This window comes from Zonotrichia albicollis, chromosome 10 (genome assembly GCF_047830755.1).
Source record: "Zonotrichia albicollis isolate bZonAlb1 chromosome 10, bZonAlb1.hap1, whole genome shotgun sequence".
Lineage (NCBI taxonomy): Eukaryota > Metazoa > Chordata > Aves > Passeriformes > Passerellidae > Zonotrichia > Zonotrichia albicollis.
In genome coordinates, this window is record NC_133828.1 from 1,816,657 (window position 1) to 1,841,976 (window position 25,320).

A 25,320-nucleotide genomic window follows, 5' to 3' on the forward strand; every position below is an offset into this window, starting at 1 on the left:
TGAAGTCCTATAGTGACAGTTGCTCTCCAGAAAAGAGATGAACCTATCAGCATTTAAAATGTATATACTGGATAAGAAATAAAATAGATATAAAATTAACAAATGGCTCAGGGATGCCCTTCTGGGTTTCCATTTTAAAAGTGCAGGAATTCCAGTCAAAAAGGACGAAATGCTGTAAACAGAGCCTGTGGTACTGAGGAATAGGTAATGGGGTGGGGGGGTGCCAAGACAAACAGGCTCTGAAAATTAAAAACAACTCACAGCTCCAGCCAAGGCAAAGCCAACTGCAACAGCTTGGGGGGTTTATGAAAATATGAATGTTCAAGTGCAAAATTAATGTATGCAAAGGGTCAGATGGACAGAATTTATGCCTTTGGCAGCACAGGTAGGAGATGAGAGATTTGTCCCTTGGGTGTTAAACAGACACCAAAGAATGAGAGGTTTAAAAATGATGGCCTTTCACAAAATGTATGATATATTATTTCTTTCTTTACATATCATCTACCTATAAATACCTAATATTATAAATATTTATTTCCTGCTGGAGAAATGTCCTTTAGGAATAAGTCAGGTTTTGAAAGCACCTCTTTCACTTAAAATGACTTTGACAGGGAGATGCCTTAAGCAGGAAAATGCATCCAAAATGAAAGCACCCAATGGGAATTGGCAGGCCTAATATAATATATATTTATATAACATATATTATGTTTATATATATATAAATAAAAATATTACTGCCTGGCAGACGTGCATGAAACATCTGGGATTTACATTGCAGGAATTTTTAAAGCATTTTATATTAATTATTTTCACTGTGCTGAAAGGAAGGTTGGAGTTGAAGCCCTGGTGAGCATTCAAGCTTGTGGAGACATTTTTTTGGGAAAAATACTCTCTGTTCAAGGAGTTTGAGGGAATCAATATTCCTGTAAGCTCCCAAGCTTTAAAAATAGGGAATTCTAAGAAATCCTCCCATGTGTGAAATAGCAGAGATAATTATTTGTGCCAACAAAGGCATAAATAAACTGCAAGGATTAATTACTTCTGAGAAAGGAATATTAATAATTACTTTTGTCCTCTAACCTGTGCATAGGCAGGTTGGGAGTTTTCAGAAGCAAAATATTGCCGTGAGTTTGGGAATGAGAAATCGAGAAAATTATATTTTTGGGAATGACAACTGAGAAAATTTAGATGGGTCCATGAATACTTTGGAAAAATTGGTCTTTTTAACCATCATCCAAATGTCTCCTGCTCTGTGTTCTTGATGTTCCTGATCAATATTCCTGGTAGATGGATTAAAAAAGGAATTTACTAGCCCCAGGATGGAAGTTTGTGTGGAATACCACTTTGTTGGTATTCCAAAGCTTGTGGCTGAATCCTGGGATCCTCCACAGGGATAATCCAAATATTAATTTATCAGCCTGGACACTGCTATGGTGGTGGTGGAATCTGTCCTTGTACAAGGGCAGAACCTCCAGCTCCACAAAAATGAAGTTCACACATTGATCTGCTTTGAAGTCTCAGTCTAAATTCCCCCTGAATCCCAGCGAGATGCAGTTGGTGACAACACAGCAGCATTGCCTAAGATGTCTTCACGTCTGCAACACTCATTTAAGAGCATGGTCACAGTTTAGGACAAACCCTCCCTGTGTCATATCCTGCTCTCCCAGCACAGCCATCACCAGGTTCCCCCACTCCCCACTTTGTGTGGTATTCCCAAGTTGGTGGCTGAATCCAGGGATCCGATTATCCACAGGGACAATCCAGATATTACCTTATCACTCTGGACACTGCTATGGTGGTGTGGAACCTGTCCTTGTACAAGGGCAGAACCTCCAGCTCCACAAAAATCAAGTTCACACACTGATCTGCTTTGAAGTTTCAGTCGAAATTCCCCCTGAATCCCAGCGAGATGGATTTGGGGATAACAGTGGGACTGGTCTCAGCAGCATTGCCTAAGATGTCCCCTCATGTCTGCACACTCATTTCCCACCCCCTGCCCATGGATTTTCCCTCCTCCCTCCAGCTGTGTGCTCCAGCTGCAGAGGAAATGAACTTTCTGTCTCTTCCTAATGACTCAAGGCTTTATCAGCTTTTTTTGGGGTACTGTTAATTCATTTCTTTCAGCGTGACGTGTGAGATGTCTGTCAGCATTGCCCAACGCCTGTGAAGGGTTGGGCTGTGGGTTTCCTATAGCCATGGGCACAGCTCCCTCCCTGTGGGTTTGGGATGGGCCAGCTGCTGTCCCTGCGTGGCCTCACACACGCAATTCCACGATTGCAGCACCCAGCGGTGCCAACTCACGCTCCTGACGCTGCTGCCTCCCAATCCTGGAAACTGCTGCTTGCACAGCTTAGCTGGAAACGGGTTTATGACGTTTGGATTATTCCGTTTTCTTCTGAAACAACGCTCGGGGTTTCTCCTCCAGGTGGTCCCACCCAGCATCTTCCCTGGGGAATGCCCTGCTGGAGGTCTGGCCTTCCATAGGGGGCAATCCCAGCTTCCCAGCCTGATGGTTTACTGGGTAAATCATCTGCTGTGGGTAACTCACACTCTCCTCACACACGCAATTCCACGATTGCAGCACCCAGCGGTGCCAACTCACGCTCCTGACGTTGCCTCCTAATCCTGGAAACTGCTGCTTGCACAGCTTAGCTGGAAATGGGTTTATGACGTTTGGATTATTCAGTTTTCTTCTGAAACAACGCTCGGGGTTTCTCCTCCAGGTGGTCCCACCCAGCATCTTCCCTAGGGAATGTCCTGCTGGAGGTCTGGCCTTCCATAGGGGGCAATCCCAGCTTTCCAGCCTGATGGTTTACTGGGTAAATCATCTGCTGTGGGTAACTCACACTCTCCTCCTCTCACCCTCCTGTGCTTCAGATATTTCGCTATTTCCTGTGCCTGTGAGCCACTGTCTCCTTCCCACATTATCCTGGCTGCGTGGGTTTTTATGGAGTTGGAATTCCCCTTCTTTACTTCTTTTTTAAAGTCCATTTTCTGAGTATGAAATAAAATGGAATAGCCTATCCCATGGTAACATCACTCCATTAAAGTCATTTTTACATGACTGTGGCCTCAAGCTCCTCTTTACACATTTATTAAAATTCCCCTTTGCTTTCTTCACACACTTGGCAGGCTGTGACTGATCACATTTTATTTTTATAACATTAATTTGTCTTTATTTTTCATGCTCTGCCTGTGCTTCTCTTCATCTGCCAGCTTGAGAGCCACTAGAACACTTCACCCCTAAATAACAATTCCAAAGGCAAACCAATCCCCTTCAGCGAGATTAATTCCATTGTACAAACACATCCATGAACTTTTAAATCAACACCACATCCAAAGTGTCAAAAATGGATCAAAATAACCCAGCGAATTGCTCTTAAACATCCCCAGTCATTCTGAGGCTTCATTTGTGAATGGAAAAAACAAATCCCTATTATTTACAGTAGAATTGATTAATATTCCTCTGATATTTATCTGGCCCAGGAGTAAATATTATTAAACACCACTCCAGGCACTGTGGAAAAAAAAATATCATTGAGGTAATAAATGGAAAATTATATTTCTTGCCACTTGAAGATGAAAAGTTAAAACAAGAATTCTTGCAGCTCTCACAAAATAAGTGAAAAGGATTTCTTTTCTGTGTGAGGAGTTTTTAAGCAGCACCAAAGTGCCCCAGTGGGGTATGAATTACTGCATTTAAACATGGAAATTCATTACAATTTTAGGCGAATTTTGCACTGTCACAAAGCCAGTGGGGCTGGCTCAAGTGCCAAACTGGGGTTTGCATCCAGGCCAAAAGCAGGATGGAAATTCAGCCTGAATTCAGGATCTTGGAACAAGAGGATCTTTAAGGTCCCTTCCAACCCAAGCCTTTCCATGGTCCCATGATCTCAAAATATTCAAATTCAGCCACAGAAAATCTGATCATCAAAGCTTTCCTTGATATCATTGCCACGATGGACTGCCCGAATAAAAATCAGATGAATTTTTGCTTCCTTCAGTTTTATTCCCATTTTCCTAATTTTTTTTCATGTTTGTGCTTCCATCCTGGTGGAACATGTGTGGAGTTTGATATCCAGAGGTTTGCAGACCAGATCCAGGTTTTTTCCAGGAATCCCAGCCCAACTGGAGCAGATTTCCAAAGCTCCCCAGCTGGCAGTGTCACCCCAGAAACTCTATTCTCTCTCTTCCCTGCATAGCAGCATCTGCGTCCCATTAAATAAATCAATATCCCAAATTTAGAGCAGGGCGATGAGAGCACAGTGAATCATCTTTCCCCAAAAGCTGCTGATGCAAATTTACCAAAATTTCCTGCCTGGAATATCCGAGGCTTTGATGGAGGATTCCTCCTGCCAGCACACTCATCCTGGGAAAGGTAATTCCTGAGGAATTCAATATATTTCAATATATTTTCTTTCTTTCCATAACTGCTTTTTACCCAACTTTTTTTTAAAGCTTTCTCCTCCCTAAAACTGAATCGGTTTTGTGTGGTGAAATAATAAAAACACAAATTCATTCAGAGAATTTAAAGGCTGTGAATAATATCCGAGTTAATGTTGAATTAAGGTGAAACTTGTCAGATCTAAACCAGAAAATTAAGGATTAGGAGCCACTTCTTTTATAGCTGGACACAGGAAAGTATCTTCAGCCAGAATCAGTGCCATAAAAAAAACAGAGTTTAAAGAAATCCTGTAAAAATGAAACAATTTTTAGGAGTTGGTAGCACTGGGAAATGAGCAGGGCTGAGAGCTGTTGGTGCTTTATGTACATGAGTGAAGGGGAGAAAGTGAAACATGAGTGCATCCAAAACAGTTCAGCTCTGGGTCATTTTGGGAAAAACATGGAAAAAATGAAAAGGGAAAGGTGCTTCCTAGAAATATCCACACGAGAAATTCCCATGTTTTAACTCGCATGTATTCACTTTTTAATTCATCTCAGCTGCACCATGGCTTTCCATTTAGGACTTTCCCTTTGCTTGACACTCTGAATGTTTCTTTCAAGGAGAATGGATTGTGTAAAATAATTTTGGGGGGGAAAAAGGGGAGTGGAAATGTCACAACTGCTTTCAAAAATAATTTCTGGAGACTGAAGCACTTATTTAAATATTACCAAAAAGATTATCTTGGTTGTTTTCATTCAGAGTTGTAATCTTTCAGAAATCCTGCTGACTATAAAGTTTGGCAACAAACAGAAAATGTGGAGTTTTTTTTTTTTTAATAGGATCATGGAATTCCAGAGGGATTTGAGTTGGAGGGGATATTGAAGACCAGGGGCAAAGACACCTTCAACACCTTCAACTATAAGACTGACGCACTTATTTAAATATTTCCAAAAATATTATCTTGGTTGTTTTCATTCAGAGTTGTAATCTTTCAGAAATCCTAATGACTATAAAGTTTGGCAACAAACAGAAAATGTGGGGTTTTTTTTTTTTTTTTTTTTTTTTTAATAGGGTCACGGAATTCCAGAGGGATTTGAGTTGGAGGGGATATTGAAGACCAGGGGCAAAGACACCTTCAACACCTTCAACCATAAGACTGAAGCACTTATTTAAATATTACCAAAAAGATTATCTTGGTAGTTTTCATTCAGAGTTGTAATCTTTCAGAAATCCTGCTGACTATAAAGTTTGGCAACAAACAGAAAATGTGGTTTGTTTTTTTTTTTTTTTAATAGGGTCATGGAATTCCAGAGGGATTTCAGTTGGAGGGGATATTGAAGACCAGGGGCAAAGACACCTTCAACACCTTCATCTTCAACTATAAGACTGAAGCACTTATTTAAATATTACCAAAAAGATTATCTTGGTTGTTTTCATTCAGAGTTGTAATCTTTCAGGACTATAAAGTTTGGCAACAAACAGAAAATGTGGAGTTTTTTTTTCATAGGATCATGGAATTCCAGAGGGATTTGAGTTGGAGGGGATATTGAAGACCAGGGGCAAAGACACCTTCAACACCTTCATCTTCAACTATAAGACTGAAGCACTTATTTAAATATTACCAAAAGTATTATCTTGGTTGTTTTCATTCAGAGTTGTAATCTTTCAGGACTATAAAGTTTGGCAACAAACAGAAAATGGGGGGCTTTTTTTTAATAGGATCATGGAATTCCAGAGGGATTTGAGTTGGAGGGGATATTGAAGACCAGGGGCAAAGACACCTTCAACACCTTCATCTTCAACTATAAGACTGAAGCACTTATTTAAATATTACCAAAAATATTATCTTGGTTGTTTTCATTCAGAGTTGTAATCTTTCAGGACTATAAAGTTTGGCAACAAACAGAAAATGTGGAGTTTTTTTTTTTAATAGGATCATGGAATTCCAGAGGGATTTGAGTTGGAGGGGATATTGAAGACCAGGGGCAAAGACATCTTCAACTATAAGACTGAAGCACTCATTTAAATATTACCAAAAAGATTATCTTGGTAGTTTTCATTCAGAGTTGTAATCTTTCAGAAATCCTGCTGACTATAAAGTTTGGCAACAAACAGAAAATGTGTTTTTTTTTTTTTTTTTTAATAGGATCATGGAATTCCAGAGGGATTTGAGCTGGAGGGGATATTGAAGACCAGGGGCAAAGACACCTTCAACACCTTCATCTTCAACTATAAGACTGAAGCACTCATTTAAATATTACCAAAAAGATTATCTTGGTAGTTTTCATTCAGAGTTGTAATCTTTCAGGACTATAAAGTTTGGCAACAAACAGAAAATGTGGAGTTTTTTTTTAATAGGATCATGGAATTCCAGAGGGATTTGAGATGGAGGGGATATTGAAGACAAAGACACCTTCAACTATCCCAGAGTGTTCCAAGCCCTGTCCAGCCTGGCCTGGGACACTGCCAGGGATCCAGGGGCAGCAAATCTGGGAATTCCATCCCAGGGAAGAATTCCTTCCCAATACCCCATCCATCCCTGCCCTCTGCCAGTGGAAAGCCATTCCCTGTTTCCCACAGAATGATCATTTTGTCAGGCACATCTCCACACCTGCTCTCCTGCTTTCCCTGCCCTCTCTTTTCCATCCTCTCAGCACAAAGCAGGCTGCACTTGGAATTTATTCTGCCTCAATAAACCCCCAATCCTCCCTGCAGCACCAGCAGTGCCATTTGCAGCGAGTTGAATTCATTATTTCATTAACATGCAGTGATTTTCCAAAGAGCAGGAACGGGATTCAGGCCTGCCAATGTGCATCTCAGAGGATTCCTCCTGTGTTGTTTGCTTTCAGCAGCAGAGCTGGGATTCATTCCTAGCCCAAGGCATTGCCTCACAATACTGATTCCCTGGAAGCACACAGCTCAGGAAAGCTGGAACACCCCAAATTTCTGCTGGAATCCTTCCTGGGATCCACAGAGATTGGTAAAATTGTTCATTCCTAGCCCAGGGCATTGCCTCAGAGCACTGATTCCCTGGAAGCACACAGCTCAGGAAAGCTGGAACACCCCAAATTCCTGCTGGAATCCTTCCTGGGATCCACAGAGATTGGTAAAATTGTTCATTTCATGCCCAAGGCATTGCCTCACAGCGCTGATTCCCTGGAAGCACACAGCCCAGGAAAGCTGGAACACCCCAAACTCCACCTGGAATCCTTCCTGGGATCCACAGAAATTGGTAAAATTGCTCATTCCTAGCCCAAGGCATTGCCTCACAATACTGATTCCCTGGAAGCACACAGCCCAAGGAAAGCTGGAACACCCCAAATTCCTGCAGGAATCCTTCCTGGGATCCACAGAAATTGGTAAAATTGTTCATTCCTAGCCCAGGGCATTGCCTCACAGTGCTGATTCCCTGCAAGCACACAGCCCAAGGAAAGCTGGAACACCCCAAATTCCTGCTGGAATCCTTCCTGGGAACCACAGAAATTGGTAAAATTGTTCATTCCTAGCCCAGGGCATTGCCTCACAGCGCTGATTCCCTGGAAGCACACAGCCCAGGAAAGCTGGAACGCCCCAAATTTCTGCTGGAATCCTTCCTGGGAACCACAGAGATTGGTAAAATTGTTCATTTCATGCCCAGGGCATTGCCTCACAGCGCTGATTCCCTGGAAGCACACAGCCCAGGAAAGCTGGAACACCCCAAATTCCTGCTGGAATCCTTCCTGGGATCCACAGAGATTGGTAAAATTGTTCATTCCTAGCCCAGGGCATTGCCTCACAATACTGATTCCCTGGAAGCACACAGCCCAAGGAAGCTGGAACACCCCAAATTCCTGCTGGAATCCTTCCTGGAATCCACAGAGATTGGTAAAATTGTTCATTTCATGCCCAGGGCATTGCCTCACAGTGCTGATTCCCTGGAAGCACACAGCCCAGGAAAGCTGGAACACCCCAAATTTCTGCTGGAATCCTTCCTGGGAACCACAGAGATTGGTAAAATTGTTCATTTCATGCCCAGGGCATTGCCTCACAATACTGATTCCCTGGAAGCACACAGCCCAGGAAAGCTGGAACACCCCAAATTTCTGCTGGAATCCTTCCTGGGAACCACAGAAATTGGTAAAATTGTTCATTCCTAGCCCAAGGCATTGCCTCACAGTGCTGATTCCCTGGAAGCACACAGCCCAAGGAAGCTGGAATGCCCCAAACTCCTGCTGGAATCCTTCCTGGGATCCACAGAGATTGGTAAAATTGTTCATTCCTAGCCCAGGGCATTGCCTCACAATACTGATTCCCTGGAAGCACACAGCCCAGGGAAGCTGGAACACCCCAAATTTCTGCAGGAATCCTTCCTGGGAACCACAGAGATTGGTAAAATTGTTCATTTCATGCCCAGGGCATTGCCTCACAGCGCTGATTCCCTGGAAGCACACAGCCCAAGGAAAGCTGGAACACCCCAAACTTCTGCTGGAATCCTTCCTGGGAACCACAGAGATTGGTAAAATTGTTCATTTCATCCTCCTGCTTGTGTGGCGAAGGCAATTGCAATTTATGAGGCAGAATAAATTCACCTGAACTCAGGGTGTTCCTTGTCAGGTTTATTTTCGTCCTTTGCCTTGCTAGGAAAAAAAGGGTTGATAAAAGGTTTAGGTTTGTGCTGCCTACAATAATACATAAAACACAATCAGGAACCTGGAAATTTATTTCTTTTTTCCCAAGTCTAATAAAATACAAAAGTACCACAAACTACAAAAGGCCCATTTTCCAGACTCTGAAAATCCTGGAGATGAGCAGGGAAGACACCACTAATGCCCAGGCATCTAATTTCCATTTACTTTCCTCTTTGAATCTGTTGTAACTTTGAAAGAACCCAAATTTTCTCCCTCTGAAGGTAACTCCATGAGATTCTTGACTGAGCTACGGTGAAATAGTTTTGGTACCAACAAAAGGCACCTTATGGCTGTGAAACTTCCTCCAGGTTAATCAGTTTTCTTGCTGCAGATGAGTCCTGATCATGAATTTCTTTTCAAGTTTCCAGTTCAGCTTCCTGGGCTCGACCAGAGTTGTTCAGGCTCCTGAAGAGCAAGTTTGGAATCAATGCAGGCAGCTCAGAGAGTTGTAAAGCTTCTTATACTCCATGCTGTATTTTACTCCTCGATTTTCCCCTTTGGCAAAACTCCTCAGAGTTATGAAATGCACACTTTTCCCTCTACTCTGCTTCACATGTGGTTAACGCCATAAATCCACAACACCCAGAAATGCACTGCAACCCCATTTCAGTTAAGGAACTTGGCCAGGTCAGCATCTCCAATAAATTTCCTTGACCAAACAAGCACAAACACATTGTTCAGCTCAAATCCCAACGCTGGCCGTGTAACCAGGCTGACGTTGCTCGTTCCCTGGAGTTCAGGGAAATAAAGCTCCTTCAGATCCCAACATGAGCACGGCCACTGGAGAGCAGCCCACCACTGTGACATTTGAATCTGAAAATCTGCGGGGCTTAGGTCATAACAGAACCACCTCCTCCTCCCTGGCTACTCCAGCAAACCTCTCCCTTTTACTCATTGGTAACCAGCTTTGTGTTTATAAAGCAATAGTAAACATTGTTAGCCATTGTCAAGGCAGAAAATAATAACAAAAACAATAATAATCAACCCTCAAACGCAGGGTCAGAGTTTCATCCACTTATCTGGAAAAACAGATAAGGACTTTTGAAGCTGCCATAACAATCACGCTGTGGGTAAAATTCCTAGTGAATCTGGTGGCATGAGGTGATCACTATCCAAGCAGGGGGCAATCCAAGATCCCCTTTGTGGAGCCAGTGAAAACAAAAATTCAGAAGCCCTTAAATCTGTCTGCTCCAGCCCAGACCTCCTCGAGTGTGCTCACAGAGCCCAACCAGTTCCACCACACAGCTCCGTTGTTATCCAGCTCCGTCTGCTTTTCCTCCGAAAGCAGGGTCCACATCTGCAAAGTGACAAAGTCAGCGTTTACACTTGCCCCAACTATTCGGCATATTTTGAATTTTTGAGGATTAATTTCGTGAACAGGCAGCGCTGTTTGGCTGCAACGCAGACAAAATCCTTCGGCCTATGAGTACAAGTCTGTTTGCAATTTTGAGGGGAACACTAAAAGATCCATCAGCTTAGTTTGAAAGGAAACCTGAAAGTAACATACTTCATTTTTCTTCTTCGTCTGGGTTATGGACTCTTTCTTTTAGTTATCTGTGTGGAATCATGGAATGGGTTGGATTGGAAGGGACTTAAAGATCCCATTCTATCGCTGCCATGGCAGAGACACCTTCCACTGTCCCAGGCTGCTCCAAGCCCCATCCAGCCTGGCTTTGGGCACTGCCAAGGATCCAGAGGCAGCCAAAATTCTGGGAATTCCAGCCCAGCCAGGAATTCCCAATGTCCCATCCATCCCTGCCCTCTGGGATTCCCTGGCTCCTCTCCCTCCATCCCCTGCCCCTCTGCAGCCTTTTACCCTCCCTTGGATGAGAACTCAGGGCTTTCTCTTCCTCAACAAGACTAAACACCACTTCCTCAACACCACTGAAATCCAAGTGGGTTGATTTTTCCCAGAAACCTCTTTAGAGGTCACATTTCGGTGACAAGCCAACACTCGGTTCTCCAAAATTCTTCCACACGTTAATTTCTTGGAACGCGGCACCTCCATCCGCAAGAGCTCTTTCTGTCCGGGATGCATTTTGCCACAGAAGGAAACCACATTCCTTATAATACACCACGCAATCCCAGAGAATTACAAGTAAATAAATAAATAAATAAACACACAGACAAACTCAGCAGAGTCGGCTAAATTTGTATTATTTGATTTTGCAGCCGGGACGGGCGAGCAGCGGCTCCGCCGTGAGGCCATGGCCCACCCTCACGCCCGCCCTTAGGGCGCTGCCCCAGAGCCTTTTCCCCGCCTCTTCCCGGGGAAAAACCAGGGATTTCCCCGTTTTCTCCACATTTGTGCCCGTTAGCCTCATCGGGGCTCGGCTGAGGGGCGGCTCCTCCCTCAGCCCACTCGCACAGAACCAGACACACCCCGGTACCCCGGCGGCTGCCCGGTGTGTGAGGGGGCCGGCCGGGCTCCGGCCCCTCCCTCGCCCGGGCCGGGAAGCGAAAGCGAAAGGCGGCCCCGAGCCGGCTCCGGAGGTGGTGGAGCCACCGGCAGCTGCCTCATCCCCGGCCGTGCTCCCATCCCGTCCCCCCGGCCCGTCCCGGCCGTGCCCGCCGGGACCCGAACGGTGAGGGAGGCCTCAGGTTGGAGGAGTCGTGGATAAACCAAAGAGCAACTATTGTTCATTTCTGCTTTCACTTTCCTTTTTTTCCTCCACAGAAAACTGTTACAGAAGTCTCTGAATTTTCGCTGCCCGATCCAAACCAGAAAGGGATTCCGGGATCCAAAACCTCAGTTTCAAGCCTCTGAGTGAGGGCGGTGTCGGCTCAGAATTAAGGTGAGGGTTCCCAGGTGAGAGGGTCAGAACTGCCTGGATAAATCGGGAATTTGGGCTGGTCCCGCTGGGATTTCAAGGTCAGGCCTGTGGAGTGTTCAACTGTGAAAAACACCAATCACTTGTTTTTAAAATTTTAGAAGTTTAATAGTAGTAAAATGGTTATAAAAATAGTAATACAATTAGAGTAATTTGGACAATTTGAATTAGGACAATATGAGACAATAGAAACAAAGAGATAAATGGACGTCTACGTTCTTTTATCTGGGCAGCATAAGCCTGAAAAAGGCACACGTTAACCGAGGATTAATCCTTAAAAACAACAGCCTGTTGCATATTCATACACCTCATCCATGATGCATGAATTCCATTCAAACACAGGATTCTGTCTGGGCAGTGTCAGCTTCTTCCTCATAATCCTAAAGGCATCATCCTGCCCGAGTGAGGCAGGAAGAAGTTTTTCTCCTGATAATGGAGCAATAAATTCTCTTTCTCTGAAAGATTCAGGTGTCCTGTGGCTGCTATCTCACTGCAAGTCCTTTCTTTAGAAAAAAAGTATAGCATAGTCCTCCATAGCATAGTTTCTATTTTAACATTATGTTATACCCTAAAACTATATTTAACACACTACTTAAGAGAATTAATACAGCATTACGTTGTAACACAACACATATAATATTCATTTTAATTATTGTGAAAATATTTGTGAAAAGGGAGGCTTCAGATATGCATGATCTGTCAGTTTTGCATATGGAACTATACATTTATGCTTAAAAATTCTTTCTGTTTAGCACGGCTTCTGGTATTCCTGATATTCAGTTGCATAAAAAATACGCACAGTGTTGTAATTTTTTTTCCTGCTCCCTCAGGTTTCCATGGATTTTACCAGCCCTCCATTATCTCTCCAAGACAATGGTTTTGTAAGTATTTCCTGATGGGCTGCCTGGGAGTGAAATCTGTATTTGACTTTTGTATATTTGGCTGAAGGTTTGTGCTCCCACTGGTTCTGCTTGTCTCATCTTCTTCCACCCTTTAACACTTGGGGCACTCCCCATTTCCACCTCCTGTTTCCATGGGGAGAATCCCATTCCCAAGGTTCTGCATCACAGCTTTTCCCAGAACTTTCTGTCCTTCCTCTCTTGCTCATCTGCCTTTGTGGAGGATTCTAGAGGAATTTTCCTTTTCCTGGGATTCAGCTCCAGCAGTGCACAAGTGGTTTGGATGGGACTTTCCCTGGCCTTTCTTGTGTTTTCTTGGTTATTTTTTTTCCTTCTTTCAGGATGTGTGAAACCATTTTTTTAGTAAAAAATCATTTTTCTTATGATCTTCCAGCTGTTGGCATGTGCATCCTTTTCATTCCCTGCACTCAATCCCTGGAGTGAATGAATATTTTTCCCATTGTAACTAAGACACAGATGGATATTTCCCTCTTGCTTAATTTGAAACTGGAAGAAATACTTTCTGTTTTATTATTTTTAGGAAATACCCAGCATTATCAAGAGAACTGACAAGATCATCTAATTCAGCTCTTTTCCATGGATTATCTAATTTACATCTCTTGCTGTTTCTAAATTTCATGGTTCCCATTCAAGCTTTATGTAATCTTGAGTAAAAAGGGAGAGAATATTTCAGCAGATCTTTTTGGATTTTTTTTTTTTCCTGCAGAACATGCAGCCATAAAAACAAAACAGAACAGAGATTTTCCTTTTCTTTGGGCTTTGTAGTTTCCCTGCCCCTGTGAACTTGTGCCCTGAATTTCAATTCTGAAATGGTTCTTTTATCACCTTCCTTCATACTCCCTTTTATTGTCCAATCTCCCTGAGCTTGGAAGATCAAAATCCCATTTTCACTTTTATTTTTTTTTTTATTGACACCTCCTCCTGGAGGAACTGCTGAGAAAGCACAGAGCTGAACATTTATGGGTTTGAGGGGCTGAGTTCTGTGTGGAAGAACATGGAGACAGCTTGATTTATTATTTAGCTAAATATTCACCAGTGCATTTTAGCAGTTGGATAATTAGCAATTAATAATGGCTGGCCAATAATTCACAATTTCACAGATTTTTGTCCTGTCCAGCCATTAAAATAATTCAACAATTTGACCCAAGTGAATGATGTTTTAAATTTTTTTTTTGGTTAAACTTTTTAATTTTTTTAAGATTGTTTTGGAATTGATTGAAGTGTCTCAATTGTTGGCCAGCAGAGGAGAAAACCAACGTGTTCCTCTTCTCTCTGCAGAGTATGGTACCCACTGATCCACTGGGGACACCCCTGGAGGAGATTGAAAAACTCAAGGAAGAGCTGAGGATGTGGAAGGCAAGTTCTGTAAAGCCCATGGAATCATGGAGATTTGCTAAAATACAAAGATTGGTGCATCCTTCTAAAATCAGATCAAACCCCCCACATTTATAACATCTTTAATTTGTTCTGCTCTTCCATGCTTTGTGCTTGTGTTGATGGCGCTCTCGTCAGTTGAATATTTACCCAAAGTGTTAAAAATTAATAAGTACAGAGGGCTTACTCGAGCTTTTGTTTGTTCCTCTAGAAATAAAGTGTTAAAAATGAATAAGTACAGAGTGCTTACTCGAGCTTTTGTTTGTTCCTCTAGAAATCAAGTGTTAAAAATTCATAAGTACAGAGGGCTTACTCGAGCTTTTGTTTGTTCCTCTAGAAATCAAGTGTTAAAAATGAATAAGTACAGAGGGCTTGCTCGAGCTTTTGTTTGTTCCTCTAGAAATAAAGTGTTAAAAATGAATAAGTACAGAGGGCTTACTCGAGCTTTTGTTTGTTCCTCTAGAAATCAAGTGTTAAAAATGAATAAGTACAGAGGGCTTGCTCGAGCTTTTGTTTGTTCCTCTAGAAATCAAGTGTTAAAAATGAATAAGTACAGAGGGCTTGCTCGAGCTTTTGTTTGTTCCTCTAGAAATAAAGTGTTAAAAATGAATAAGTACAGAGGGCTTGCTCGAGCTTTTGTTTGTTCCTCTAGAAATAAAGTGTTAAAAATTAATAAGTACAGAGGGCTTGCTCGAGCTTTTGTTTGTTCCTCTAGAAATAAAGTGTTAAAAATTAATAAGTACAGAGGGCTTACTCGAGCTTTTGTTTGTTCCTCTAGAAATAAACCTTTAAAAAAAACTTAAAATCTTCTTTTTTTTCGCTCTCCAGATAAAAGTTGAAGATGCTGAGAAGGTGAAAGCTGACCTGTTTTACTCCAAGCTGGCAGCAGAGGCAGAGTGTGGCCGGGCAGAGAGGCAGCTGGCAGAGCTGAAGGAGCAGGAGAGGCAGAGGAAGGACAGAATCACCAGCTGTGAGGTGTGCAGGGGGCTGCAGGTGTTTGCAGGGCTGCCAAAATGGGAGCAGCATTCCCAGTTTCACTGCCTTTGCCAGTCGGATTTTCCACGTTGTTATGGTTTGAGCTTGGTACAGAGCCAGTGCTCTCTATGAAAATGCTTTCACTCTGGTGTCTGTTGTGAGATGTGACTAGGAATAAGCAAAACAGGTTTTAGTTTAAACATAAAGAACACTTTATTACCTAAACTACAGGAAAATAGGGAAAAACTATAAGGAAAAGAAAAAAAAAAATTGAAAACTTTACAAAAAAAACCACTTTCCTCTTCTTTACTACCTGACTTTCTCAATCTGATACATTCTCTCAAATCACTAACTGCCTAGCTTGGCACTACACTTTAGTATACTCAAACTTCAGTTCATGAAGAGGAAAGGAGTCTTTTTTGTTCTATAGGCTTCTCCTGGAAACACACTGAAACCTTGTGTGCTTTCCTGTCACTTCGGCACCGCCGGAAAAAAGTCTTTTTGCTGCTTGTGACATCTTCTTTCCATGCCCAGTGTTCTCACTACCGTGCATGGATCAGAGCTGCTTTTAGGGTTGTCTTTTAAGGATGCCTCGTCTCACTCTAAAAAGGCACAGTCTCTGCTTTGGGACATCCGTCCCCCCCATATTTTTCCAACCCCCTGGGGCCGGGGGGTCTTCACGATGAACTGCACAGAGTGCAGTCTCTGTGTCACAGGAACAGAGTCTATGGCCACAAGAAAAGTCAAACTACTACACACGTGTTCTTTGCTGCACTTCAGCTTTTCACTGGCAGGCAAAGAGACTGCAATAAACTGAATCTGTTTTGGGGTGAAACCTGCCAAAAGCAGCCTTGCTCTTCCAAGGTTCTGCCCTGTGGATGAGTTTCTGGGTGAAGGGGGTGAAGCCCAGTGGGGTGATGCCACTGCTTTGCTAGCTCCCTGCTCTGCACCCAAAGGATCTGCATTTCTTAGGTGCCAGTGAGCTGGGCAAGAGCCAGGGCCTGTCTGAAGAGGGATTTTCCTTCTAGAGCTGCTGGGTTGCAGAACCCCGTGGTTCATTCCATCGATATTCCACAGGCAGAATGTTCCACAGGCTGCCCAGGAGGTGCTTCCAGTGATGGATCACTGATGAGAAATTACAGCTTTAAGCCATTACAATATCATTAATAGCTTAAACACGCTCAGGTTGTGTCCGGTTTTCGGCTGTTTGGAGGGCCTGGAAAGGCCCGAAGTGGCCTTGGGGCAGCCCAGGACGAGAAGAGGCTTCAGTTCTTTTCTCGGTCTCGGTGTTTATTAATTGTTTATCTAAAAGATTTTCTCTGGGCCCGACAGAGCTCTGCTCAGCAGCCAGCCATGAGCACACTCCCTGCCCTCCGGGCGGTCACCTATCTTTATACCCAAAGTTACGTGTACAATATTTATCATTTTTCCCCAATACCTTTCACCCTTATTGCCCAGTGCACTTTTAGTAATGACCAATCCCAAAGTGCCACCATCACCACAGAAGATGGAGAAGAAGAAGAAGAAGAAGAAGGACAGGACACGCCCCAATTCCTCCATCTTACTTCTCTAAACCCCCCTGTACAGAAATCCTAAACCCTGTGTTTCACTCTCTAATTAACTGATCCCTTCACCATTCACCCCGGTGAAACCCTCCTGTCCTCATACAGGTGTCGTCTCCTGTGTAGGATCAAAGTCCAGCCACCAGACACTTCTGGAACATTCCAGGACTCCCGAGCCCCCCAAGGGTGCTCTCGGTGACACCTCAGTCCTGAGCTGCTGAGATCCCACAAGGTTGTGGGGAGGTTTTCTGAAAGCGAATTTTTGGTTCTTTAATCACAAAAGTTTGGGTTTTTACCCAGGAAAGGTCATGATCACCCTGTGGCTTTGGCCTTCAGCTGGTGGGAAGTGCTCCAAGTGTCTGCAGAGGTTGGTGACTTCCCAGGAGCCACCTTGTGATGGTGGAAGAAGGTGACAACATCTGTCAACATCTGCTCTGCTTCCTTCTCATCCTCTCACATTCCCTGTCCAGGAAATCCTGGATTTGCTCCCAGAGCTTTGTGTCCAAGCAGGATTCCGTGTTCTGGAGGAATTATGGAGCAGACAGGAGGAAGGAGGAGGACATGAGGAAGGAAGAGCAGCAGCATGGCAGAAACTGCCCAGATGTTGCTGAAAAATATTTCTGTCTTTATTTAAGTGTTTAACTCTGCATTTCATCTTTTTGGCCTGTAGCAGGAACTCTTGATGCTAAAGCAAGAAAACACTGAGCTGAAAAAGGAGATGGAAAAGCTCAAAGAAGACCTGGAAGAGCACAGTTCCCGGGACAATCCGGTAAAGGAGGTGGAATGTTTGGAAATTGGTCTTTTAGGAGGGCAGACTTTTATTTTCATAGAATGGTTTGGGTTTGAAGGGACCTTAAATCCCATTTCATTCCAACCTCAGGGACACCTCCCACTGTCCCCAAGCCCTGTCCAAGCTGGCCTGGGACACTTGCAGGGACCCAGGGGCAGCTGCTGTGGGAAACCTGAGTGAGCCTCCCCCCTGAACCTGTCCCTCTAAAGGCTGCTGGGGCCACTTGGTCAGCATTTGAAGCTATAATTTCAATTTATCTATTTATATATTAATAGATATTTATATAATATATATATTTATATTATATATTATGTATATATAATTATATATATTATATATATGTTATATATATTATATAATATATATTATATATATATATTAATATATTAATATATTTCTATTTATTTAATTTCATTTTATAATTTCAATATAAAATAAACCTGAAAGTTTCTCATTTTTCCTGGCAAGCCAGTTTGAAGCAGGGAGAGGATGTGGAAATAAATCCAAGAGGTACTGGAAGTGTGAGAGGAATGAAAACAAGCAGACGTTGGTTCAATGGAAGGCAGTGGAATCAAAAAATATTCATAGCATTGGTAATATTCAAGTTTTCTTTTTCTTGTGTCAATTCTGAAGTTGGAGGTTAAAAAGAAGGTGGCAGAGATGCAGTTGAAGTTCACTCACCTGGAAGAGATGAAGGATGATGGGGCAGATAAGGATATGGACACCCATTGTGTCTTTGGGGTGGCCACCAAAACCCCCTTCAGACTCAACCAGAACCAGGCACTGCTGACTTTTGAAGATGAGGAAGGTAGGATGTGTATTTTAATTATAAAATTCATGTCTCTGATGTATTTCACTGGTAGTGGTGTGGTTTTCCCCCAAGGGTGTTTTGAATGGAACAGGAAAAAAAATCTTATAAAAATTATACAATAAGAGCATCTTTCATCAGTTTAAAAGTTCTACTAGTCCCACTCCAAATCTATTTTTATGTATAATTAATAATATATTTGCTATATTTATTGTATATTATTTTAATAACATTGTTTATTGTTAATTGTTATTATTAAGGGTGATATAATATTTTGTTATTATATTATTTGGCTTACATAAAACCACAGAGATTTTATGGAAGTAGACATGGATGCTTAGGATCTGGTTGCCTAATTATTATTTATTTCTCCTTTACTGATGCAAAAGGAGATTTTTTTAAGAGACTGGGGGAATAATTTGGGGTTTATAATGATTAAACAAAGCTTTTCATATCTGACTTCCCTCAGTTGCCCAGAGGCTGACAAAGATGAGCAAGCACTGTGTGAACCTGGACAACAGAACAGCAAATGTGACAGTGAAACCTTTTGAGCTCGACATGGGATTCCAGTTTGAGGTAAACAGCTGAAATATGCAACTCTCAAAACCTGAGCTCTTTAAAAGCTTTAGGTTCTTTCATTTTTTTTCAGTGTTTTCAGTCACAAAGTGCACAAAAATTTGATGTTTTTAGCTCCACGTCACTGTCTCTGGAAAGAAGATCAACGTTTCAGACATACCTGAGCTCCCCATTCCTGAAGAGTGGGTGAGAGACAAACTTGAGCTGCATTTCTACAAAACTGAGCAGGAAGAAGGAGGAGGAGAAATAGAAGAAGTGACCTACAACAGGGGCTCTGGGACAGCTGTCATCACATTCCTCAAGCCTGGAGGTAGAGTCTGGAATATTTTCTTATCCAAATCCATCAAATCCATCCTGGGGTCACAAAGTGAGTGTTGCAAACTCTTCCCACAGGGAGCTGATGGATCATCCAGGAATGTGGGGAAATAAAGCAGTTTTTCATCACATCCTTTTGGAGCAGACACAACCTGCTCACAGTTCATGAGCTTTCTTGCAGAACTTTTCCCAAAAAAACCCCTGATTTTTGTTCCTCTGCCTTGCCAGAGGGAAAACTCATTCTGCAAACAGCAAATCAGGAAAATGAGTTTGATTTTGGCTCCTGTTGTAGGGCATTCCTATTGCCCAGCTGGATGGAATTCCATGATCAATTCCACATCCACTTGGAGCAGCTGCTTTAGATTTATTTCAGAGCTTTGTGAGCATTTCATGATTTTGCTTTTTGTTTTGGAAGTGCCAAATAAACTTTTTGCAGAATGCACATAAAGAATCTACAGGTGTGCCATCCTACATTAGTTGGATGAGCTTGGTCATTGAAATGTTTATAAAATACTGGTTAAATTATATTAAATAATTAACTGGTTTTGTTTTTTTTTTTTATTCTCTTACAGCAAGCTACAACTTTATGAGATATACTAAATACCCTTTCTGTGTGGAGGAAACGTGGTTCTTCATTTCTGTCTCACCACATTTTGATTTCCACTTGACGAAGTTTCAGGTAAAAGAATCTGCTCCAGGCTGATAGAACAGATAAATGGGAAATAGGAGAATGGGCAGAATTTTCACTCCTTTGTGTGAACTTCACAGCCAGTGTGGGTGTGAAATGGGCTGTTGAGTTCATGTGAAGCTGCAATTTATTTTTAAAGGGTGTGCTTGTCTTTCCTTGATGGAATTATGTCAGCACTGCCCCGTGGCTGTGCCGGGTGTTTGGGAAGGAGCTTGAGCACAAAGCTCTGTCAGAGTCTCAGCAAATGCAACATTTGCTCATCCATTCCTTGATTTCACTCCTCATTCAGCCCAGATTGTGAGAGCTGCCTCATCACGCTCTGCTTTAGGAGGAGATGGTGATGGGGCAGAGTTGTGTCTGTAATTAGGGCTTTGTAATTAAGGCGTGGGCTGCAGGACACACACAAGGCTGCTGTGGGCTGGTGCTGGCAGGAGCCATCAGGGCTCCCCAAACCCAGAGTGTGGCTGCATTAGGGAGTGCAGGACACACCAGTTAAAGTGTGGGCTTGGAATCATGGAACCACAGAATCTCCTGAGCTGGAAGGGACCCACAGGATCACGGATCCAGCTCCTGATCCTGCACAGACACCCCAAAATCCCACCCTGGGCACCCGTGGGAGCAATGTCCAAACCCTCCTGGAGCTGTTGGGAATGTGCCCATTCCCTGGGGAGCCTGGGCAGTGCCAGCACCCTCTGGGGGAAGAGCCTTTCCCAAAATCCATCCTAAATCTGCCCTGGTTCAGCTCCAGCTGTTGCTCCTCTGCTCCCAGAGGGCAGAGATGGGAGCTGTCCCTCAGGAGCTCCAGACTGGGATGAGTTTCCCCTCCTTCTTCTCCAACAAACCAAGTGCCCTGAGCTGCTCTTCCAAGACCCTTCATGGCAGTGTGAATCCAGAATTCCAGAGCCTTCACTGTAGTGTGAATCCAGAATTCTAGACCCTTCATTGTAGTGAGAATCCAGAGTTCCAGATCCTACACTGCAGTGTGAATCCAGAATTCCAGACCCTTCATTGTAGTGAGAATCCAGAATTCCAGACCCTTCACTGTAGTGTGAATCCAGAATTCCAGACCCTTCATTGTAGTGAGAATCCAGAATTCCAGACCCTTCACTGTAGTGTGAATCCAGAATTCCAGACCCTTCACTGTAGTGTGAATCCAGAATTCCAGACCCTTCACTGTAGTGTGAATCCAGAATTCCAGACCCTTCACTGTAGTGTAAATCCAGAATTCCAGACCCTTCATGGCAGTGTAAATCCAGAATTCCAGACCCTTCATGACAGTGTAAATCCAGAATTCCAGACCCTTCATGGCAGTGTGAATCCAGAATTCCAGACCCTTCATGGCAGTGTGAATCCAGAATTCCAGACCCTTCATGGCAGTGTGAATCCAGAATTCCAGACCCTTCATGGCAGTGTGAGTTCAGAATTCCAGATCCTTCATTGTAGTATAAATCCAGAGTTCCAGATCCTTCATTGTAGTATAAATCCAGAATTCCAGACCCTTCATTGTAGTGTAAATCCAGAATTCCAGACCCTTCATTGTGTAAATCCAGAATTCCAGACCCTTCATGGCAGTGTGAGTTCAGAATTCCAGACCCTTCATTGTGTAAATCCAGAGTTCCAGGCCCCTCATGGCAGTGTAAATCCAGAATTCCAGACCCTTCATGGCAGTGTGAATCCAGAATTCCTGACTCTTCATGGTAGTGTGAATCCAGAATTCCAGACCCTTCATGGCAGTGTAAATCCAGAATTCCAGACCCTTCATGGCAGTGTAAATCCAGAATTCCAGACCCTTCACTGCAGTGTTAATCCAGAGTTCTGCTCTTCCCAGAGAAATTCCCACTATCTAAAGTTTTCCCCTCATCAAAGATCCCAGCCCCACCTGAGAGAAGAATTCAATTCCCATCTCTCCCAGTTCCCTTGAGTGCCCAGCTGCTCTGTAACCCAGGTTTGTTTTTCCTCCCAGCCACACTGCAGGGTTTCCAAGAAAACCATTCTGCTGAAAGGAGTCCCAGAGGTGGAAGAGGATGAAGAAAGTGTGCAGGACATGATTGAAATCCACTTCCAAAAGCCAAGCAATGGTGGGGGGGAGATAGAAAAAATCAAATACATCTCCAAAGGAGCAGCCTATGTTTGCTTTGAGGAGGATACTGAGGATGCCAGCTCAGGAACCACAGAGGACTGATGAGGTTTCAGGGATTTCTGTAGAAATTGTGCTTTAATGCTCTGGAATTGATTGAAAGGAATCCCTGCCTTGCTGCCTTGTCTCATGGCTCTGGCTTTGGGGAGTCAGCAGAGCTCCCTGCCTGTGTTACACATGAAAGGCACAGACCAGGCCTTCAGCAGCCCCTGAGACAGCTCACATTTTCTGCAGCTTTGTTTATTTTATACCTTGCGCATTTAAAAATACTCCAGAGTGGGATGAGTGGGTTGTTTCTTACCTTCTGGATGCAAAAGCCATATTTAATTTAATCCCAATCCAAGCCTCTTCCCAGTCCTGCTGTGTGAAGGGCCAGAGTTTCAGGAGGTGGCTCTGGCACAGCTCCATCCTGCTCAGGTTGCTGAGTGCCACCAGAACTCAAACACCTGAAGGCATCCTGTGATTTCATAAAAGCCACTTTATCAAATTAGTGATAGAATTAAAATAGAAAATGGGAAGAACAGAATAGAATTAAAATAGAAATTAAAATAAATAGAATTGAAATTGAGAAAATAAGAAATTGCACTTAAGAAATGCCCTGGCATCTGCTGCCTTTAGCTGTTGGTAGCCTGCTTTATTGTTTGGTTTTAATATTTGTTTCTGCAATTCAATTTTCCTCATTTTTGTTCCTGATTTTGGTTACTTTAAACTGTTTCAGCCAAGGATTGAGCTGGTGCTGTACCTGGTTTTGTAACAGTGCTGCTGAACAGCCCTGAGGGATCTGGTGGTCCCAGGCTGGAGAGAGTGATTTTCCAAGGAGGAATGTTTTTCCTTTTCTGCTCTCATCCTTGGAAAACAAATCCTCCTCTGACTTTGCACTTTGCCATCCTTGGGGGCTGAAATGGTTTGGCCCTAATAGTCCTAACTCCAAACTAACATGAGCCTGGCATTGGAAATAATTTATTTTGGAGGTATTTGATATCTTGATGTGCAGGGAAAGGAGAGGGAATACCTCAGGGATTATTATTGCAGACAAACTGGGAACTGGCAATGGATAAACGTTGAGTGTGGAAAGTTAAAATGCTGCAAACACCAGAGTTTATTTTGAATTTGCTGTTGAGTGAGATCCATGGGACTGTAGCACCTCTCACTGTTTAGGGCATGCAAAGGCAGGGATTGATTACCTGACCGCTGTAAAATAATAATAATTACTTCAAACAAAGTAGTGCTGAAGAATTTACAGAAATTGTGCACTTTTGGACTCTCAAGAACTTGGTAAGACCAGACACCTTAAAAAGAGAGGGGGAAAAACCTGAGGAAGGTAAAAAATGTCATGAATTTCAACTGTATCTCACAGATAAATATTGACAAGTAAATCATTAAAAAGGAAAAAGCTTAAAATTCTCATAAGGTGTGACTCATGAGGAGTAGTGAGAAGCTGCAGGTTTTAAAGCCCAGAAAACAAATCAGATTTTTACACTTTAAAGACAATGTCTGTAAATATCTTGCCTTTGTCTCTGATGAATTGTGGCTTGTGATGATTGCCCTGTTAAATTTTAAAGCAGCTTTAAAGGCTGGAGACTGGTTTTAATGATGAACAATAAGAATAAAGTGTCAGTGATGTGTCTATAAATGTCAATATCCTTTTTTCCTCCCTGCTGGGGTGGTTTTTATTCCCAAATTACACACAGGGACATTTCCCAGCTGCAGCTTTCACCCCAACATCGGTGTCCAGCTAAACACGAGGCTGTTGGGGCCAGGGGAGCTGTGCAAGCGCAGCCTTTGGGGTGCCAGGGGGTGTCCCTGGCCGTGTGGGACAGGGGGAAGGGATTCCTGCCTGGGAGGGTGGGCAGGGGCTGGCACAGGGTGCCCCTGAATGCCTGGAAGTGTTCACTGTCCGTGCATGTCCCTGTCCATGTGTGTCCCAGTCCACACGTGTCCCTCTGTCCGGTTTTCGGCTGTTTGAAGGGCCTGGAAAGGCCCGGAGTGGCCTTGGGGCAGCCCGCGTATCAAAGGACGAGAAGAGGCTTCAGTTCTTTTCTCGGTCTTTATGTTTATTAATTGTTTATCTAAAAGATTTTCTTTCGGCCCGACAGAGCTCTGCTCAGCAGCCAGCCATGAGCACACTCCCTGCCCCCCGGGCGGTCACCTATCTTTATACCCAAAGTTACGTGTACAATATTTATCATTTTTCCTCAATACCTTTTATTCTTATTGTCCGGTGCACTTTCAGTAATGACCAATCCCAAAGTGCCACCATCACCACAGAAGATGGAGGAGAAGAAGAAGAAGAAGGAGGACAGGACACGCCCCAATTCCTCCATCTTACTTCTCTAAACCCCCCTGTACAGAAATCCTAAACCCTGTGTTTCACTCTCTAATTAACCAATCCCTTCACCATTCACCCCGGTGAAACCCTCCTGTCCTCATACAGGTGTCGTCTCCTGTGTGGGATCAAAGTCCAGCCACCAGACACTTCTGGAACATTCCAGGACTCCCGAGCCCCCCAAGGGTGCTCTCGGTGACACCTCAGTCCTGAGGTGCTGAGATCCCACACCTCTCCACTCCTGTTCTTCTCCACCTGTGTCCCTGTGTGTCCTTCTCCCTTGTGTCCCTCTCCATGGGCATCCTTGTCCATGTATATATCCCTGTGTGTCCCTCTCCACGTGTATCTCTCTCCATGCATGTCCCTCTCCACGTGTGTCCCTGTCCCTCTGCGTGCGTGCCCTTCTCCCTGTGTCCCTGTATTTGTCCCTCCATGTCCCTCTCCATGTGTATGTCTCCATGCATGTCCCTCTCCATACCTGTCCTTTTCCATGTGTGCCCCTCTCCACGTGTCCCTGTCGCTCTCCATGCATGCCCTTCTCCCTGTGTCCCTGTCCATGTATATGTCCCTGTGTGTGTCCCTCTCTCCCCGTGTGTCCCTGTCCCTCTCCATGCACGCCCTTCTCCCTTGTTCCTCTCCATGCGTGTTTTTGTCCATGTAAAAGTCCCTGTCCCTGCCTGTCCCTCTCCCTGTGTATGTCCCTGTGTGTGTCCCTCTCCCTACATGTCCCTGTCCCTCTCCATGCACGCCCTTCTCCCTTGTTCCTCTCCATGTGTGTTTTTGTCCATGTATATGTTCAAGTCCCTGTCCCTCTCCCTGTGTGTCCCTTGTCCCTGTGTGTGTCCCTGTCCCTATCCATGCACGCCCTTCTCGCTAGTTCCTCTCCACGTGCGTTCTTGTCCATGTATGTGTCCCTGTCCCCGCGTGTCCCTGTCCCCGCGTGTCCCTGCCCAAATCCCGGTTCCCG

At 43.7% G+C, this 25,320-nt stretch overlaps 1 protein-coding gene across 4 annotated transcripts; it reads left to right on the top strand.

Annotated features, from left to right (window-relative positions):
• Positions 1 to 11,348: 11,348 nt before the first annotated feature.
• Positions 11,349 to 23,644, top strand: NMI (N-myc and STAT interactor). 4 transcript variants are annotated; one of them, XM_074547833.1, is made up of 11 exons: positions 11,349 to 11,636; positions 11,729 to 11,846; positions 12,713 to 12,763; positions 14,081 to 14,158; positions 15,005 to 15,151; positions 17,387 to 17,491; positions 18,137 to 18,311; positions 18,781 to 18,887; positions 19,002 to 19,197; positions 19,775 to 19,881; positions 21,854 to 23,644. In XM_074547833.1, exons 3-11 carry the CDS (start codon positions 12,719 to 12,721, stop codon positions 22,070 to 22,072), a joined length of 1,179 nt encoding a protein of 392 aa, XP_074403934.1. In that variant the 5' UTR covers positions 11,349 to 11,636; positions 11,729 to 11,846; positions 12,713 to 12,718; the 3' UTR covers positions 22,073 to 23,644. The 4 variants fall into 4 exon arrangements, with proteins under 4 accessions (XP_074403934.1, XP_074403933.1, XP_074403936.1 ...); XM_074547832.1 differs by having other exon boundaries at positions 11,350 to 11,636; positions 17,384 to 17,491; XM_074547835.1 differs by having other exon boundaries at positions 11,351 to 11,636; positions 17,387 to 17,482.
• Positions 23,645 to 25,320: the final 1,676 nt, after the last annotated feature.